Source organism: Silurus aristotelis (genome assembly GCF_946808225.1).
Source record: "Silurus aristotelis genome assembly, chromosome: 15".
Classification (NCBI taxonomy): Eukaryota; Metazoa; Chordata; class Actinopteri; order Siluriformes; family Siluridae; genus Silurus; species Silurus aristotelis.
The window spans coordinates 11,821,056-11,839,915 of NC_139588.1; the positions used below are offsets into that span (position 1 = coordinate 11,821,056).

At 37.7% G+C, this 18,860-nt stretch overlaps 2 protein-coding genes and 1 long non-coding RNA gene across 10 annotated transcripts in view; 2 read left to right on the forward strand and 1 right to left on the reverse strand.

The window, feature by feature from the left end:
* l3hypdh (trans-L-3-hydroxyproline dehydratase) overlaps window positions 1–4,288 on the forward strand; it is a 4,755-nt gene extending 467 nt beyond the window's left edge. Inside the window, exons 2-8 of one of the 2 annotated variants that reach the window (XM_083561866.1) lie at window positions 413–479; window positions 525–586; window positions 2,341–2,827; window positions 2,923–3,092; window positions 3,175–3,297; window positions 3,506–3,643; window positions 3,972–4,288. In XM_083561866.1, the coding sequence (XP_083417992.1) occupies window positions 2,347–2,827; window positions 2,923–3,092; window positions 3,175–3,297; window positions 3,506–3,643; window positions 3,972–4,097 (1,038 nt within the window). In that variant the 5' untranslated portion in view covers window positions 413–479; window positions 525–586; window positions 2,341–2,346 and the 3' untranslated portion in view covers window positions 4,098–4,288. The remainder of the gene's footprint in view (window positions 1–412; window positions 480–524; window positions 587–2,340; window positions 2,828–2,922; window positions 3,093–3,174; window positions 3,298–3,505; window positions 3,644–3,971) is intronic. The other variant, XM_083561865.1, reaches the window with a different exon arrangement.
* A 294-nt stretch (window positions 4,289–4,582) lies between these two features.
* LOC310737636 lies at window positions 4,583–5,209 on the forward strand. The gene is made up of 2 exons (XR_014536862.1): window positions 4,583–4,675; window positions 5,009–5,209. It is a non-coding gene; the product is annotated as an uncharacterized lncRNA (long non-coding RNA).
* daam1b (dishevelled associated activator of morphogenesis 1b) overlaps window positions 4,781–18,860 on the reverse strand; it is a 62,309-nt gene continuing 48,229 nt past the window's right edge. For all 7 annotated transcript variants that reach the window (XM_083562057.1, XM_083562061.1, XM_083562058.1 and 4 more), the window contains 10 exons: window positions 18,620–18,717; window positions 16,082–16,166; window positions 15,723–15,829; window positions 13,649–13,737; window positions 10,960–11,128; window positions 10,733–10,840; window positions 9,437–9,497; window positions 9,164–9,295; window positions 6,603–6,773; window positions 4,781–6,189 (listed from right to left, as the gene is read on the reverse strand). In XM_083562057.1, coding sequence (XP_083418183.1) covers window positions 5,977–6,189; window positions 6,603–6,773; window positions 9,164–9,295; window positions 9,437–9,497; window positions 10,733–10,840; window positions 10,960–11,128; window positions 13,649–13,737; window positions 15,723–15,829; window positions 16,082–16,166; window positions 18,620–18,717 — 1,233 coding nt within the window. In that variant the 3' untranslated portion in view covers window positions 4,781–5,976. The remainder of the gene's footprint in view (window positions 6,190–6,602; window positions 6,774–9,163; window positions 9,296–9,436; window positions 9,498–10,732; window positions 10,841–10,959; window positions 11,129–13,648; window positions 13,738–15,722; window positions 15,830–16,081; window positions 16,167–18,619; window positions 18,718–18,860) is intronic.

Sequence of the window (18,860 nt, forward strand, 5' to 3'; positions counted from 1 at the left end):
GCACTTGATTGTACTTCCATACAGCTTTCTGCTTAACCCTGTTCCTTCCTGATACTTTATGAGAGTTGGATTATTATCAGGACTGCACACATATTCAGACATATTTGTGAACAACTGACAATGTTCATTTGTGCTTTTTTTTAATTATCCCATTCCACATTTAGTCCCTGCTTACTATTATAATACCCTTTACTCTTTTGGGAAGATTTTCCATTTGATTCAGCAACAAGGTTTGGTAATAAAGGCAGGTACTGATGTAGGTGAGGTGAGGAGACCTGGGGTGCAGTCAGCGTTCCAATTTATCCCAAAGGTGTTCAGTAGAGTTGAGGTCAGAGCTCTATAGCGGGCGACTCGAGATCTTTCACTTCAACCCATATAAAGCATATCTTAATGGATCTGACTTTGTGTACAGGAGACATGCTGGTAGTAGTTCGGGTCTCTTAGTTCAAGTGAAGGGAGATTTTTAATTCTACTGCAGCTGAGGATGTATATAATAGTGTGCTTCCAACTTTGTTGTAACATTTTGGGGAAGAACCACATATGGCTCTTTAGCTGTTATAAGATCCTTCAATCCACATCAGCCTTGGTAAATTATGTCTTCTTGGATCTTTCTTTACAGTCTATAGTGTAGGCGTGTGTTCACATCCTAAAAGCTACATCATTAATTTTGCTAATTAATTGGCATTGATATTCAATTGCTGAAACTATTGCAGTAGCTACAGGGGAATAAAGTTGATCAGTCACACCATGAAGTTATGGGAAAGAGTAGTGGAAGCCAGGCTGAGAGAAGAGGTGACCGTCTGTGAGCAACAGTATGGTTTCATGCAGCGGAAGAGCACCACATATGCATTATTTCATTTGAGAATGCTGATGGAGAAGTATAGAGAAGGTCAGAAGGAGTTGCATTGTGTGTTTGTGGATTTAGAGAAAGCTTATGACAGGGTGCCGAGAGAGGAGTTGTGGTATTGTTTGAGGAAGTCTGGTGTGCCAGAGAAGTAAGTGAGGGTGGTGCAGGACAGGTATGAGGACAGTGTGACAGCAGTGAAGTGTGCAGTAAGAACGACAGACTGGTTCAAGGTGGAGGTGGGATTGCACCAAGGATCGGCTCTGAGCCCTTTCCTGTTTGCAGTGGTGATGGACAGATTGACGGACAAGGTCAGACAGGAGTCTCCATGGACTATGATTTTAACGAAGGATATTGTTATTTGTGGGAGCAGGTTGAGGAGAACCTGGAGAGGTGGAGGTACGTGCTGGAGAGAAGGGAATTGAAAGTCAGTAGAAGAAAGACAGAGTACATGTGTGTGAATAAGGTGGAGGGCAGTGGAGTGGTGCGGTTGCAGGGAGAAGAGGTGGAGAAGGTGGAGGAGTTCAGGTACCTGGAGTCTACAGTGCAAAGTAATAGAGTGTGTTAGAGGAAGTGAAGAAAAGAGTGCAGGTAGGGTGGAGTGGGTGGAGAAGAGTGACAGGAGTGATTTGTGATAGAAGGATATCTTGCGATGTTGTATGGTTTAGAGACAGTGGCATTGAGTAAAAGACAGGAGGTGGAGCTGGAGGTAGCAGAGCTGAAGATGCTGAGATTTTCATTGGGAGTGACGTCGATGGACAGGATTAGAAACAAGTTTATTAGAGGGACTACGAATGTTGGACGTTTTGAGGACAAAGGGAGAGGCACGATTGAGATACTTTGGACCACGTGTGCAGAGGAGGGACATGGGGTATATTGGTAGGAGAATGCTGAGAAAGGAGGTGAGGGAAGACATGCAGGTAGTTGGTTTGAAAGAGGCAGATGTAGAGGACAGAGTAGTATGGAAGGTTGATGATCCGCTGTGGCGACCCCTAACCCCTAATGTCTGTTATTTTCCGCAATATTTATGAATGTATTCATATTTATATAATTGAGCACATTTTCATGATTCAGTACTGTCTTTTTCGTAATAAAGTTCGTTACTAAATTACATGGTACTTGCCCTATCACTTTTGTCACAAGACTCTTGCTCACATAAACTCAGTTTATGTGAAAATACTTTAATGTTTAATGTCTTATTAAACAAATGAAATTGCATTTACTTTGTTACTTTCCACCTCTGACTGTAGGTAATATGGTTGATAATGTAACTGTTTTGTGGGCATTAGGTTCTTATGGAAAATGGCCAGATCATTGTATTGTCACAAATACATTTTTATAATTTTTTTGTTTTCTACAAAAAAAAAAAAATGAGTAAAATTTGTTGTGTACATTTACATCATCAGGTAATGGTAATGATGACATTTAAGTGTAAAACATCAGCAAAGAGCACTTGAATTCACAATTGTTAATTTTTCATGCTCATCTTTTTACAGGATTAAATGGATTTTCCAAAACTGCCACCTCATGATGGCTCTGTTCTGTCTGTGGTTGACATGCACACCGGAGGAGAACCTTTGCGCATCATCATAAGCGGGTATCCCACTGTGCTAGGTGACACTGTGCTTGCCAAACGCCGGTATGTACGTGACCACCTCGATCATCTTCGCAAACTGCTAATGTTTGAGCCCCGTGGCCACTATGACATGTACGGAGCCTTATTAGTTGAAAGCGAGTTACCAGAAGCGGATTTGGGGGTGCTGTTTATGCACAATGAGGGTTACAGCACAATGTGTGGCCATGCTGTCATTGCTCTGGGCCGTTTTGCTATAGACTATGGTTTGGTAAAGACTCCGACTTCTCCCGAGACCCAAATCAACATCCACTGTCCTTGTGGCCTGGTGAAGGCTTTTGTGGAGTATAGCAACGGCAAAACAGGAGCAGTGAAGTTCCACAGCGTCCCGGCTTTTGCTTTCGTCACAGGTAACTCCTTCTGTAAGGCAGGATGCGTTTTCGCTTTCTGTATTTATCAAGCACGACTAAGAGACGAAATTTAAATCATCAATCATCTTTTATAGATGTGAAAATCACTGTCCCAGGATATGGTGAAATCACAGTGGACATAAGCTATGGTGGAGCTCTCTATGCTTTTGTGAATGCAGAAATATTTGGACTGGATGTCAATAAGTCTCAAACCAGAGACTTGGTGGATGCAGCCACTGCTGTAACTAATGCAGTCAAAGCTCAGGTATAGCAGAAACATCATAAAGCACACAAAACACAGGTTATAGTGAGAGAAAATGGAATTTTGGCTTCCATTTCTATGACAGGTGAAGCTCTATCATCCTGTTAGTGAAGATCTGGCTTTTCTTTATGGCACCATCCTTACAGATGGTAAAGAGGATTTCTCTGATGAGCCTACAGCCAATGTGTGTGTGTTTGCTGATGCCCAGGTGAGACTTCGGCTCATCCATTCTTGAATGTACATTTAATATTAATTTAATATATCTATTCTATCTAATATATCTTCTAAAAGAAAATACACCCTTTACAATAATCTGTTGTAGCATTTCTGTAAAGGATCTCTGTTCAGGTTATATGGTCACCTGTGTATTTTAGGCTTCCAGGAAAAAAAAAAACTGTGTTTTGGTTGGTGTTTAGGTGGACAGGAGCCCTACTGGCTCTGGTGTGACTGCTCGCATTGCCCTGCAGTACCACAAAGGTCTGATAGGGCTACACAAGACCCGAAGCTTCAAGAGTGGAACAACAGGAACTATTTTTACTGGGAAGGCAATACAGGTATACAAAGACAAATGTGTATAATTCAACTACATTTTTAGCATGTACAACTTAATGGCAATAAAATTAATGGATGCTTCCCAAACCATTCTTGAGATATCATGTTAATGAGAATGACACCTAAAAAGCAAAAATCTGATAATTTCATCAAATCACCTCATCCTGAAGTGGGAAAACAATAATCATTACAAGGCTGTAGTAGAGCAGCACAAAAATCATCTCATCCTTAGCTTTAAATAAATTAAAGTATTTTCTATATGTCTAACCATTGTATGGATAATATATGCAGTAAATTCCCTTACTAAACTGAGTGATCTGTGTTTTGAAGGAGACCAAGTGTGGGGAGTTCAGTGCAGTGGTGGTGGAAGTAGCCGGTCATGCTTACTACAGTGGTATCACCAGTTTCACTTTGGAGAATGAGGATACCCTGAAAAATGGCTTCCTCCTCCGATGAGTCTGTATAAATGCTGAAGAAGAGAACTAACAAGCTAGAACAAGGACAATAATTTAAATACTTTCTGATATTATATTTTGTAACAATTAAATCAAGTGCACAAGGTGGACAGAACAAGGCATACACACACACACACACACACACACACACACACACACACATACATATATATATATATATATATATATATATATATATATATATATATATATATATATATATATATATATATATATATATATATACATACATACATACATACATTATATATATATATATCCTTCATGCCAGAGGAAATTGTACTTATTTTTGTTTGTTTTTACTGAATTGTAAGATAAAACAAGAACCTGGTGATTTTTGTCTGCTTTAACGTAAGTGTTATTAGCTGAAAGAGAAATAAAGCTTTATCAGCACGCGCATTACACCACCCAAGTGTTGATTACTTTCCGATAATAGTACGCTATTTTGTGTTTAGTTAGTAGATTATTTGTTGATGTATGTTAAATTCATTTCATCATTTTTTAAAATTCTTTTATCTTTTTGTTTTTTAAAAGGTGCATTTGCTGACCACTAAGTTGGTAAGTTTACCTCATGTTATTTATGTCAAAAATTCATGTCATACTTACATCACTGAGAAGTGATGCAATTGTGTTGAGCATTTGGGAAATAATACAACAGAAAGGTTTGTTTTTTTTCTTTCTTTTTTGATTTATTCTTGTTTTAGCTCCATCTTACAATGGAAGGCTTTTTTAAATTACAAATGTTCAATGTAGGCATATCACATAGTCACAACATACACTGTGGATAAAAATACTGGGATAAACCAGTGATGAAGGAAGAGCTGAGGGAGAGTCTTTTGCATTGCTTTACTTACTGGTATGCTTTTTTTTTTTTTTTAAATAAGTCTACAGATGTCACATTCTGACCGTCTGCTAAAAGTCTGATGAAAGATCCAACAACGTAAATGCATAGAATCTGCACAAAGTAGCATCCACAGTGTTTGATACGACGTGGGCCTGGGCCAACTCTCTATCTAAAAATTATCTTCAGCCAGCCTGTGTCTGATATCCAATGCAATTTTCTAGAATTGTGTAATAAACAACCCATAACCCAATTTACTGTTATTAATATTCAATAAAAGCTTACTATATAAAAATGGTCCTTAATAATAAAATGGAAAAAAAAACATTGCCATTTATCTGTATAGTGTCAAACTTTTCAGGTCTGTATTCTGCACTGAGATTAAGTTTTATCTTAGAACAGATTATGTTGCCTGTGTGTTCACCATCGGAGGTCTTTTTTTGTGTGGGTACTAGGCTTAATCTCCAGATAACAGGTCCAGACAAATATAGTCAAATTCTATCCTGCATGCCATGCCTGAATTTTAAGAATGAGCAACTCTTGCATTTGTACTTTATTTTTTTAAGATATAGATGTGCGGTTGGTCTGCTTGTGTGTAATGTGAAAGTTGGAGTGAAAAATTGAATATGCTTGTACCTATGCTTTGTTTTCTTTCTGGGTCAAATCCAGATTTGACTAGTATTGGTTTCCTTCTCTTGAAAATTTGTTATCCTGTTGAACCAGCATCAAGGCAAAACTTTTTCTCAAAGTACATCCTGGCAGACTTATTAAAATTTAAGAACGTATTAGAATGTTCCATGTCCTAGTACCCCTCTTTTAGTCCTCAGTAAACAGGGGGCAAAATTTGGGGGCAAAATCTTTAGGTCAAATAATTCCTCTTTCCATATGCTTTTTAAAGAAGTGTTGTAAATGAGTGCACTCCAACAATCGTCCACCATGCGGCAGTATTGTCTAGTAAAGGAATAGCACAGATGAAGGAATGCGCCTTAGATGAGAAGGTAAAGCATTGTGGAATATCTCAGAAGTTGAGTTTAGTGATGGGACGCTCTCTGCCTGTTTCTGTGGTTTGGCTGTTGATGCGTTTGCGATTCCGCTTCATCTTGGATAGGTCCTTATCGAACACCTCACCGGAGCGCAGCGCTGACACCAGGTCATCAAACTCGCCCCCGTTGTCCTCTCCGTTCTCTTTCGCCTTCCGGGCTTTTCTTTCCTTTTCCCGTTGCTCCTTTAACTATGAGATGTAGACGAGATGTAGACAAGAGGACAGTATGAATAAAAAAAGATTTTAAAACAGGTTTAACAAGCACTAAGTGAAAAGAAGTGCAGCTCATTTAGTTGCATAAAGTAATGACTTGCTTTGAAAGTACGCAATAATTACAGGTTTTCTGTACAGTCACTGGCTTTTCCTAAGAAGACGTTGCTTTTACACTTAAGATGTGAGGTATGCAAGTGTCTAACTACACACACACACACACACACACACACACACACACACACACACACACACAACATGTGTGTTTGTGTGTAAGGTAACCCAACGTAACTGATTTTAATTCTACGTTCTCAAAAGCCTCATGATTTTACTAATCCAGGTTTCATGTTCTTGAAACCTCAGACTGAATTAGAGCAGGCTCATTTCCTCACCTGCGCCTCCATGCGTGCCCGGCGCTCCTCCTCTTCTTTGCGTCGGCGCATGTTCTCGTTCTCCTGCCGAGCCTCCGCGAAGGCTTGCAGGAACTGGTCGAAGATGCCGAAGAACTCGTCCGGTTGCATCTTCCCAGCTTCTTCTCCGAAGCGCTTCACCGCTTTATCGAACTGTAGAGTATGAAAATCAGATGAGGATAACAAAATGAGTTTAATACCAAGACCACTCAACAATTATTTCATCAAGTCCTCACCACCAGTCTTAATTTATTTTCACTGTTTATTTAGTGCCTTAAACAAGTGAAATTGAAGAAAAAAGCAAACAAAATTTGACAAAATATAGGAACAATCAGCAGGGGTCTAATGTACATGTGGTATGTATGTGTGTATATATATATATATATATATATATATATATATATATATATATACACACACACATTTACCAGCCGCTAAAAAGCCTAAGAGAAAGTATGTGCAATAGGAGACGGGGACACCTTCATGGCACCAGTGTAGCCTCATGCTGCCTCTCCACAAGGGAGGAGGCTAAGCTGCCCCACAATGCCTTTGATGTGCCTTTATCGCAGCCATATGGGCCTAACCTTCTCTAAAGCCGCCCAAGTCTGAGCCAGAGAATATCACATGGTTTTATTTCATTCTCTCCCTCACGCACTCTCTTCTATCTTAAAATCACTTTTTGGAGGCCCAGGCTAAGGTACAGTACCTACAGGAACAGATTAGTGAATGGTTTTATTACACAGTCCACCCAGACATTTAGGACAGTTTTGAATGGTATTCTTAATTGAGCATTAATGTGATCTCTCTCAATTAAGCATCAAAAATTTTAAGACAATTTGTGTTTACATGGGCAAATATAACCCCTTTACTTTTAGCAGTTCTAACATGACTAGATTGCTCATAGGGGTAGCATACATAAAATAATTTAAGCATCTAATGGATATCAAGCAGGAAATTCAGAACTCAATACATGTATACTATTAATCTTCCATTTTTTTGTACACAAATATTACCGGATGTAGCAAAGCACAGCTGCGATCCATCTTTGAATTTAAATAGAGGATACTATACAATTTGTAACCATAAAAATATTAACAAATCGTTTAAGAATGACTTGCTGGCAGCGATAACCTCAAGATCCCTGCTACTGACCAACTAACACGATATACATAGCATAATAAACATATATTGTGTATTCTGTTGCTCAATTGCAAAAATGAAGTTTATTTTTATTTATTTTAGGTTCAATGTAAATCACTAACTCTAACTCCAACACTGATTCAAATTAATACAACGTTTATATAATAAGATCACTGTCTGGATGTTTTGGTGACAAGGTGAGGGAGGCGAGATTGAGATGGTTTAGACATGTGCAGAGAAGGGACATGAGTTATATTGGTAGAAGAATGCTGAGGATGGAGCCACCAGGAGGGAGGAAAAGAGGAAGACCAAGGAAGAGGTTTTTGGATGTGGTGAGGGAAGACATGCAGGTAGTTGGTGTGAAAGAGGCAGATTTAGAAGACAGGGTGGTATAGAGACGGATGATCCGCTGTGGCGACCCCTAATGGGAGCAGCCGAAAGAAGCAGAAGAAGACTGTCTGTTAGTATCATCTGTTAGTGCAAAATGATAATTGCCATGGTCATTTAAGTTATTTATTTATTTATTTATTTATTTATTTCATTTTTGCAAGATGGATACTGCTGTAAGAGATTGCAAATCATCAATCTGAAAACCCACCCAGGCCTCCTTGTGACAAATCTATATTCTCTTACTTGTACTCACCCAATAGTAATCCAGGTAAAAGGTAAACCTGATAAAACTGTGATAGTTTTCAATATTTTTGTCAAATTTTGTCAAGATGGACTGTTGAATAAATCAAATTAAATATGATGGCACATTCTAATACTAAAATCCCACAAGTCTAGACATGCAAGGAAACAGGGGTGGTGGAGTTCTGCGTATTTTTAAAGTATTTAACGTGCCATTTTTACTGACTGGAACATTATATAGATGTTTCTAGACCGTTGTTCTTTGACAAACAATTTATTAGTATTATCGTTATAGTATGTAGAATATTTTATGACATTCAGTGATACTTAATGGTGCTAAATCCGAAACTACTGGCTGGAAAATGTGTTTACGCAAATAGCAAAATAAAGAAACTACTGATACAGAATTACACACCGACAAACAAATTCATCTGGAGATGAATCTGCACTCTGTGCTTATCCACATAAGAGACTGTCCTTTGAGCCTGCTGTGTCTGCGGATTACTAACTGCATATTATTACTTCCTTCAACACAGATGTAGCACTGAAAGCAAGGTGTGTGTCCCATCCTGTTTCTGTACCCTGTAAAGCCTGCAGGGGCTGAGAAGTGTACCAGGGTCATTCCATAGGAAGTGCTCACAGCAAGAAGTCAGAGGTCAGCTCCTGCACTCAGCAGGCAGAAGTGCAGCCTGTTTCTACAGCTGGCCTCTGAAGGAAGCACACAGAGCTGTGCATCGTCTCTCACTCAACACCATACACACACAAACACTCACCAGTTCCTTGGCTTCATTAAGGGAGTCTTCTACATCCGAAAAGCTGAAACTGGCGAGCGTAACAAACTGGCTGACCACAGGCACAAACTTATCTCCAACCTCCTGTGGACGCTTTTTCTGGAATTCCAGCTCCTGTACATGATAAACAGATCAAAGATATGCTCTTAAACATGTTTATTGCCAAGTAAATAGAATCTGGTATCTCAGAAACAGATGTGAGCTGAAGGTTTTTGGTAGATAACAAAACACGTAGTACAGCTGATCAGTGCTTACACTTTCCACATTCTTTAAACCGCTGCGCAGGTTGTTGATCTCCTTCTCCAGTTCTGTCATACTATAAATGTAAAAGAGAGAGATACATGTCATTAGAATCAGCCTTTGATTTTTAGGTCTATATTATACAATATATGATTACAGCTCATATGAGCATATTTGCAATTTTTCAAATATAAAATAAACAAAAACATTTTTTACTGAACTTTTTTTGTTTACCCACAATGAACTAAACCAACTTGTTGTATGAGCATCTTTTTTCATAAGAATTATTATGAAATGTAACATTAAGATTCAATTTAAAAACTCACATCCCTTTAGCTCTGTTGTTCATTATGTATCTGTCCATTTCAGATACTGACAGCTCTACATATTGCTGGCTTTACTGACCATAAGACCAATGACCTCACTCACTATTGCACTTAAAGAAAAATGAACTTTAGTGCAATGCAAAGTGGAGTCCCAAACAAGTCCCAGACAAGTCCCAAACTACAAACACATGCTGCATACACACATCTGTTAATCAGCATGTTTAATATGCATGCTTCAGGAAGACACTGAATGAGGCACTGAGAGTCACTTAGTGCAGGTCTGTGTGAAGTGTGTCATCATCTCTTGAACAATGGCTATCCTGCCTGGGGTAAACTGATACTGAGAGGCAATGAATGATCTGCACAGTTTCTCTCTCCAGTGTCTGAAATGAGATCAAGCATGGGCGGTCTTGTGACCACTTCACTCGAGAAGTATGCGTTATCACATTAGTCACCCCGGCTTTCCGGGTTAGAGCTCTTGCACACTTGGTTTGATTTGATCTACATGGAGAGCATGATCACTCTCAAGTATAGTGTCCAAGAGCTAAGCCAGCTGCATGAATGGAGGTTTTTAACTTTTCTGGACACAATTCAAGTCCTAACTCGCACGGATCAAATGTCCAATATCTAGGATTTGGTCTTAATCCGTGTTCAACCAGTAGTGTTCTGGACCATGAAGCTTTTTTTGTTCTCAGGCCGCCCTGGTGGCTGTGACTTTACATTACTTCAACACTGCTAAACTTCTCTTGAGAGCAGTTCCACATTTCAGCGAGTTTGTGAGCTGAGGCCAGGGCCTCATTTCCTCACGACGTAAATTTTCTTACTCTGCATATGTGAGAACTAAGTAGATTTGAGCCTGGCTAAAGGCAGGCCAATGAGTCCATTGAAAACCATTTCCGAAATCCATTTTTTTTGTGTGTGTGTAAAACGACAGAAGTTATAAACCACAGCTCAAGCACACTAACCCTTCTGTCTTTAGACCTACTTGACTTTAGCGGCTTCTGGAACATTCTGGAGGTCCTCTTGGAACTGCACAACTTTTGGGTACTTCTTTTCTAGGATGGTGATCAGGTAGTGTAAAAGAGTGATGTTCCTATAGCACATAGAGATAATGACATTTAAAGACCAGCATAAGGTCATCTTGAATATGTGGATAATTAACACATTACAGCCATTTGAGAAAATAGCAATTTTTGGTATAAAGTGTCTTACTTGTCAATGCTAGACTTGGTATCGGCGATCTTGTTGAGCGAGGACACTTTAAAACCGTAAGCATTTCCTCTCTGCCCCTTGTTCATGTAGTTTCCAAATGCCAGAACAACTTCGAGGAGCTGCTTAAGGTTTCGGCTCTGCAGCACCTCTTTGGAGGCTTGAATTAAAGCTGGAAGGGAAGAAAAATGACTCATTAGTAATTTTTAGTTTTAATTCAGGTACAACTTAATTATTTTAATTTTATTTAGTTTAACGGAAATAGGCTAGGCAAGGAATAAGACAAATTGGTGTGGTGTTATAGAAAAAGAATAAACATTGTTGTGGTGTGAAGCAGCCTAGAAAACATACAGAATGATGTCATACATTTAGTCTGTTAAGAGTTGCATATGTTATTGTGAAACATCTGTCAAAGATGTGTTAGGTCTGTTTATCAATTAGCATTTCAGTACTATTTGGCTAATAAGCTTTTCAAGCCAATAAAGGCAAATAATGTTAAAAAACCAGACTTCTTAACAAAGTCTTAAACTTACATTACTGCTGGCAATTACAAGGCACTGTCACTAAATTTTTATTTGTTTTTTTCTTTTTCACTAACTCAATCAACAATTATACACATGTTAATGTGGAGTGATTACTATAGTAATAAAATTTATAATTGCAATTATAAAATTTCTATTTATAAAAGTACTTTTTTATACTACTACACTTTGTGATCTACAATGATTTTTGCAAGTCTAAAAGTGAAATCCTTCTTTTTATATATATATATATATATATATATATATATATATATATATATATATATATATATATATATATATATATATACAGTGAGGAAAATAAGTATTTGAACACCCTGCTATTTTGCAAGTTCTCTCACTTAGAAATCATGGAGGGGTCTGAAATTGTCATCGTAGGTGCATGTCCACTGTGAGAAACATAATCTAAAAAAAAAATCTAGAAATCACAATATATGATTTTTAAACTATTTATTTGTATGATACAGCTGCAAATAAGTATTTGAACACCTGTCTGTCAGCTAGAATTCTGACCCTTAAAGACCTGTTAGTCTGCCTTTAAAATGTCCACGTCCAATACATTTATTATCCTAAATTAGATGCACCTGTTTGAGGTCGTTAGCTGCATAAAGACACCTGTCCACCCCATACAATCAGTAAGAATCCAACTACTAACATGGCCAAGACCAAAGAGCTGTCCAAAGACACTAGAGACAAAATTGTACCTCCACAAGGCTGGAAAGGGCTACGGGGAAATTGCCAAGCAGCTTGGTGAAAAAAGGTCCACTGTTGGAGCAATCATTAGAAAATGGAAGAAGCTAAACATGACTGTCAATCTCCTTCGGACTGGGGCTCCATGCAAGATCTCACCTCGTGGGGTCTCAATGATCCTAAGGAAGGTGAGAAATCAGCCCAGAACTACACGGGAGGAGCTGGTCAATGACCTGAAAAGAGCTGGGACCACCGTTTCCAAGGTTACTGTTGGTAATACACTAAGACGTCATGGTTTGAAATCATGCATGGCACGGAAGGTTCCCCTGCTTAAACCAGCACATGTCCAGGCACGTCTTAAGTTTGCCAATGACCATTTGGATGATCCAGAAGAGTCATGGGAAAAAGTCATGTGGTCAGATGAGACCAAAATAGAACTTTTGGGTCATAATTCCACTAAACATGTTTGGAGGAAGAAGAATGATGAGTACCATCCCAAGAACACCATCCCTACTGTGAAGCATGGGGGTGGTAGCATCATGCTTTGGGGGTGTTTTTCTGTACATGGGACAGGGCGACTGCACTGTATTAAGGAGAGGATGACCGGGGCCATGTATTGCGAGATTTTGGGGAATAACCTCCTTCCCTCAGTTAGAGCATTGAAGATGGGTCGAGGCTGGGTCTTCCAACATGACAATGACCCGAAGCACACAGCCAGGATAACCAAGGAGTGGCTCTGTAAGAAGCATATCAAGGTTCTGGCGTGGCCTAGCCAGTCTCCAGACCTAAACCCAGTAGAGAATCTTTGGAGGGAGCTCAAACTCCGTGTTTCTCAGCGACAGGCCAGAAACCTGACTGAACTAGAGAAGATCTGTGTGGAGGAGTGGGCCAAAATCCCTCCTGCAGTGTGTGCAAACCTGGTGAAAAACTACAGGAAACGTTGGACCTCTGTAACTGCAAACAAAGGCTACTGTACCAAATATTAACATTGACTTTCTCAGGTGTTCAAATACTTATTTGCAGCTGTATCATACAAATAAATAGTTAAAAAATCATATATTGTGATTTCTGGATTTTTTTTTTTTTTAGATTATGTATCTCACAGTGGACATGCACCTACGATGACAATTTCAGACCCTGCCATGATTTCTAAGTGGGAGAACTTGCAAAATAGCAGGGTGTTCAAATACTTATTTTCCTCACTGTATATATATATATATATATATATATATATATATATATATATATATATATATATATATATATATATATATATATATATATATAAAATGATGTGTGATGTGTGATATGACAGCCCAGTAATTTTAATCTATATATAACGTTTTAGCTAATGGCACACACACATCAGGGATGTGTAGGATGTGTAGTAATGAGCAATACCTACCATAGAGTGAAGAATAAAACATGTCCAAATATGAGAATAAAAAAAAAACACACACCTTCAACTTTGGGCTTTATTTCTGCAATTCTCTCTGCAAACTTTTTCTTGAAGTACAGAGACTGTAACCTTTGCTGGTAATGGTTTATTCTGTAGAAAATAAAATGGTAAAAATTAGAAAGAAAGGAACAGATACAGATAATTATTTTCATTTTCAAGTCATTCAATACTTTTTAATATAATTTCATCAGTTGGTAAATGACCTGAATACATTCACTGAAAAAACATGATTTACTATGGAATAGATGAAAACATGTAGTGGAAAAAGAAACATGGCTTTATTGCTTTATAGTGATTGATCTATTAATACATTCTAATTTGCTAATGCAATTATCTGTCTTCTCATAATCTAATATAATCATATTTTGTCATAATATAATCACAATTGTAGGCTTCCTATCCTGATATTTGATCTCACAGTATTCCAATCTTAGCTTAAAGACCTTCACGATAATTATAAAATTTAGTTCTGTGCTTAGAAATAATAAGAACTTAAAACAGCACAGAGAAGCAGAGAGACATGAAAAATCTCTTTTTACTCCACTCAATCTCATGCTTTGAACAAAGATTAAAAGGCAAAGGACATGACTGATTATTACAGGAAAATTAACGAGATCGTGACCCTAAGGGGTAAACATAGCATCCCTGTGTTGGATTTGGCACTTTTGTGTATGTTGCAGGGATGTCACCCTGGCAACTAGTATTAAACACTACACAACAGGATTGTGTTAGGGGAATGGCGTTTTCCTAGCTGGAGGTTGCAACTTTATTTCTCAGAGGCACACATTCATGTGAAGCCCGAAAGCAAATAAACTACACTTTCACCTCATTAAACCACAAAAGCATTTTCCAAAGCACCTGTTTAAGATTTGTCTTAACTTCCTTCAGTTTATTTAGCTACAACAAACAAACACTAAACATTATTCTGATACCAGATTCAGTCACACAGGCTTCCCTTTACTTTACTGCTACATGTCTGAGAATTCACAGATGGAAGCTACATGTGTGAGGGACAGTCTGAGACTCTTTGATTAATAAAAGATGCTATAAAGTCACAGGGGGCTGTCATGTTTGAGAAATCTTTTCTTTTGTAGCAACTAAATTTATATGCAGGAGCATGGTGAGACGCGGAAATCTATAATGCAGGAATGTAAACTGTGAAGCATGACACCAGTTCAGGGCCACATCAAAACATTTGCTATGTTAAATCTGTTAAGATTCAGAATATAGGTTCATGGTAATAAAGAGAGAACTGTCCCATTTTTCAAAAGATAACACCTTTCACTGCTGTAGTATGTAATTTCAATCATAGTAATTAGAAATGAAAGACTTATTATTTACAAATTATTATTATTACACAAGTATTAATACTTATTTTCAAACAGTCATTTTTGCTACTGATATGATGACAATTATTGGTTATGTCAACCAATTAAATATTTATTAATTCTAAGTATAGATTATAGACTATTTACTATACAGTATACTGATTAAAATACTTTTACCTTTTAACTATGAGTTAATTATCGACTTATTATTAGCTCCTGTTATTTATTACTCCCCTAGGCATACTTATTCCTATACTGTCTGTTTTTTTTTGTTGTTTTTTTAAATATGATTTGTAATTTAAAGTTGTTGTTTTGTTCAGATTTGCAGTTCATTTTGGTTCAAAGTCTCTTATCGATGTGCTGTCTTCCAAGGGTATTTTGGCTTTCGGAAGAGGACATGATGTAGTGATAAGCAGGAGTTGATTAGTGCATGTTTTAACAATCCAATCACAAACATGTTTAAACTTGGATGACCTAACTGAGGCTTTACCTAGGAAGATTTTTTTTTACAAACCAGTGGGACATTAATACAATATGCAATCAACATGGAAAAAGTCAAAAGGCAGTAAAAACCGAGCAAGTGTGTCATTGCTAATGTGTTCTTTGTGCCAGCAATCACTTTTTATACATAATCATTAACATATAGGTTATGTGGTAAGAGCCAACATTGCCTCAGTCTTTACAGCCCATTGCTAATGACCAAATCACTGGACCATGGGCAGAAGTTAACTGTAGTAACTTTCCCACCTGCTCATCTCATAGAGAAAACGATCTGCCTTGGCCATCCGATCTAGTTCATGTTTGTGCTCCTCCAGCAGATCTACATCACTCTTCTCTGGGATAAACTTCAACATCTGCAGTACAGAAAGCCTCCAAAATTAGTATACATCATCACTACCATCATGCACACTTCTAATGATGTGTACTGTGAGTTGTGATGGGATGATCGAAAACTGTAACAAATCTGTAACCAATTTACATTTACTGATGAGTTTCTGTAAGAGGTCTCTGTTTTAAAAAAAACAAACAAAAAAAAAACAGTCCCAGTCAAGAACCAGAACATTTCCTTAAAAGTTTTTGCAATTTGAATTTATCATAGTGCATACCTGCTCCAGCATGTCCTTAGGCAGATCTTCCTGTTCATCCATAGTCATGATGGCCCTCTTCATTTCCTCATTTGAGAGTTTCAAGCTACAGAAAATGACAAGAAACAGAAACCAGCCAGATATAAATTAATCACTGATACTGAACTCATAATGCAAGCCAAGTAAGTGTACATGTTTCAGACTAGACTACTCAGATTCTGTTGTTTGTAGTCCAAAACCAACACATGCCCTATTGGCATAAAGCAATGATGCATGTTCTTTTTCGTGGTTAGCCATTTTGGCGTATTTGTTCCAACCACTACATCAATTCCATGAACAATTTTCAGTTCATGTTTGTAGCAAAAAAAAAAAAAGAAAAAAAGAAAATTAAAAAGGTATTTTATATCCCTCAGGTGAGTTCATGTCAAATTTAATGACTCTATATTCATAATTATGGTTTGGCATCTGGATTGCATACTGACCTAATTATTCCAATTAACCACAACAAATGCTCAATTTAACCCATGGAGCAATTGGACTAGTATACACTTGTCTTGGTCTTTATTTAAACTTCCACAGAAGATTACATGATTCTTATTAAAGCAAGATGATATGACGAAACAGCTAAATTCTTTCACAACATTATAGCGGAAAGTATACGAGCACAGCCAGTCCTGCTAGACTACACACTGCTCATAGTCAGCATGAGGAGTGCTGCTGTTATTGGGTTTGCTTCAAGTGTGAATGTGCCAAACACAACAGGTGTTTGACAGGCCTGAGATCTGAACTGGAGAGCACTCTCAGTTCCTTTGCCAGGGACGGAGAAAGGGAAAGATGGGGAACCACCAACAGGATGTGGAACACCTCCAGACCATGTTTTTTTACTAGAGCGCTGTTGGGTTTACAAATGTAACTGGTCAGAAGGTATTGATTAATTTGCTATAACTGCAGCTCTGACAGGAAGGCAAATCACAGGCTTATTAAAGAACTCATCCTTATTTGCTATTTATACAGTAACAACTAAATCATAGAGAGGCAAATGTTCCATCTTGGCTTATCAGTAAATAGGATTTTTAACGAAAGTGCTGTTATTTAACCTTTAAGAAAATCACAACTTATCATTGGCATGGTGACGTTTTCATTAAGCAGTATAAACAGTCAAGTCTGCTACAGGTTCTTGTTCCTCTTTCCCTTTCCTTTGGCAATGTGCGCTATAATAGCACAAACACATGTGCACATCTACCGTAATCGTATCTAATTCTACTTTCTTCTAATCTAATCAATCCATCCCATTTGTGGAAAACCGCTTCTTGATGTGGAATCCTGTTCTCGTTAAAAAAGAAAGAAAAGAAAAGGCAGACTAGAAATGCTAAGTGCCATTCTGGTTTGCTTCATCTGATTTGAGTCAGACATACTTAAAAACACTCATGAGAGTAAACCTCCTGCTTCCAGATGAGGCCAAACCGCATTCAATTAGTGAGCTTTCATAATTCTGAGTGCAGCCAACTGTTACACTTTCATGGCTTTACTTTCTCACACCACAAGCCCACTTCTAAGTGACAACCAGAAGTCTTTGCTTGGAAAATAACGACTGATCATAATGTGTTAAACCAGTTACAGTGCCGATCCAAAATAATTCCATCATATTCATAATTGAGCATAAAGGGGGAAAGAAATCCCAGACCTGTATTCTTGTTCTGAGAAAGTTAACTTGTTTAGAAGCCTAAGTTGCACTGAAGTGTAACTCACTCTGTGCCAACTCTGTAAAAGAGTTTGGAATAAAACAAACCTGCGAGTCCAGTTCATTGTCATGATCCAGTCACACCTACATAAATGCATCAAAGGGTAAAGGCAAACTATGAATAATTGGTTTTATTCTAAAATTTAACAAAAAGTAAACAAATAAATGGGCTGAACACGAAACAGCCTCATTAAGGCACTATATATAGTTGAATAAGGCCTACTTACAATTCCAGAAGAAAAAAAATGGATAATGCTGACAGCTAATACATATGAAACTTCTTTTCTGATAATGAAACCACACAAGAGAGTGCTTGTGATCACAACAGCCACAATAATGCATTAAATTAATGTAGCTCCAAAAGAAATGAAAGTCTGTATTTCTCATCAAAAGCTCAACTATCACTTTTGGCAGAAACTAGCAAGACAAAAAAAAAAAAAAGGATGTCTCTATGTGAACAAGGTGAAAAAAAAAAAATAAATACAGAATTTGAAGATGCTGAAGGGTTAAAACTGCTTGACAGAATTTAAGTGATATATATATATATATATATATATATATATATATATATATATATATATATATATATATATATATATATATATATCAGCAAAGCAACTGGCAAATGGGGCTTTCTTAACCAGGAAATACCAGAGCACAGGGCAAGGTGTTTCCATGGACCCATGAAAGAGACACAATTAAATAAAGAGTGAGTAAGTTTTACATACGGGATATGACCTCATGTCTGGAAGCCAGAAGCTTCCGGAGACATTGAATCGTAAGTTAAAGTCACAGCCAAGACTAAAATCATCACTCACCGTGAGAGCAGGATATTGCAGTTTTGTGCCCGTCGACCGTCTATGACCGAGAGCTCTTTGACCTTCTTTGAGCTCAGAGTGTCATCCTCTGCCTCTTTCTACAGTAACAATGATTGCTATATTAGATGTTTTCCATAGTACTTGACACTTTGCAGCACAACACCATAAATCAACTTCAGATGCTGAGAAATTTATTTTAATGTACACATTAGTGTATGCAATTAGCAGGATATCAAGCACT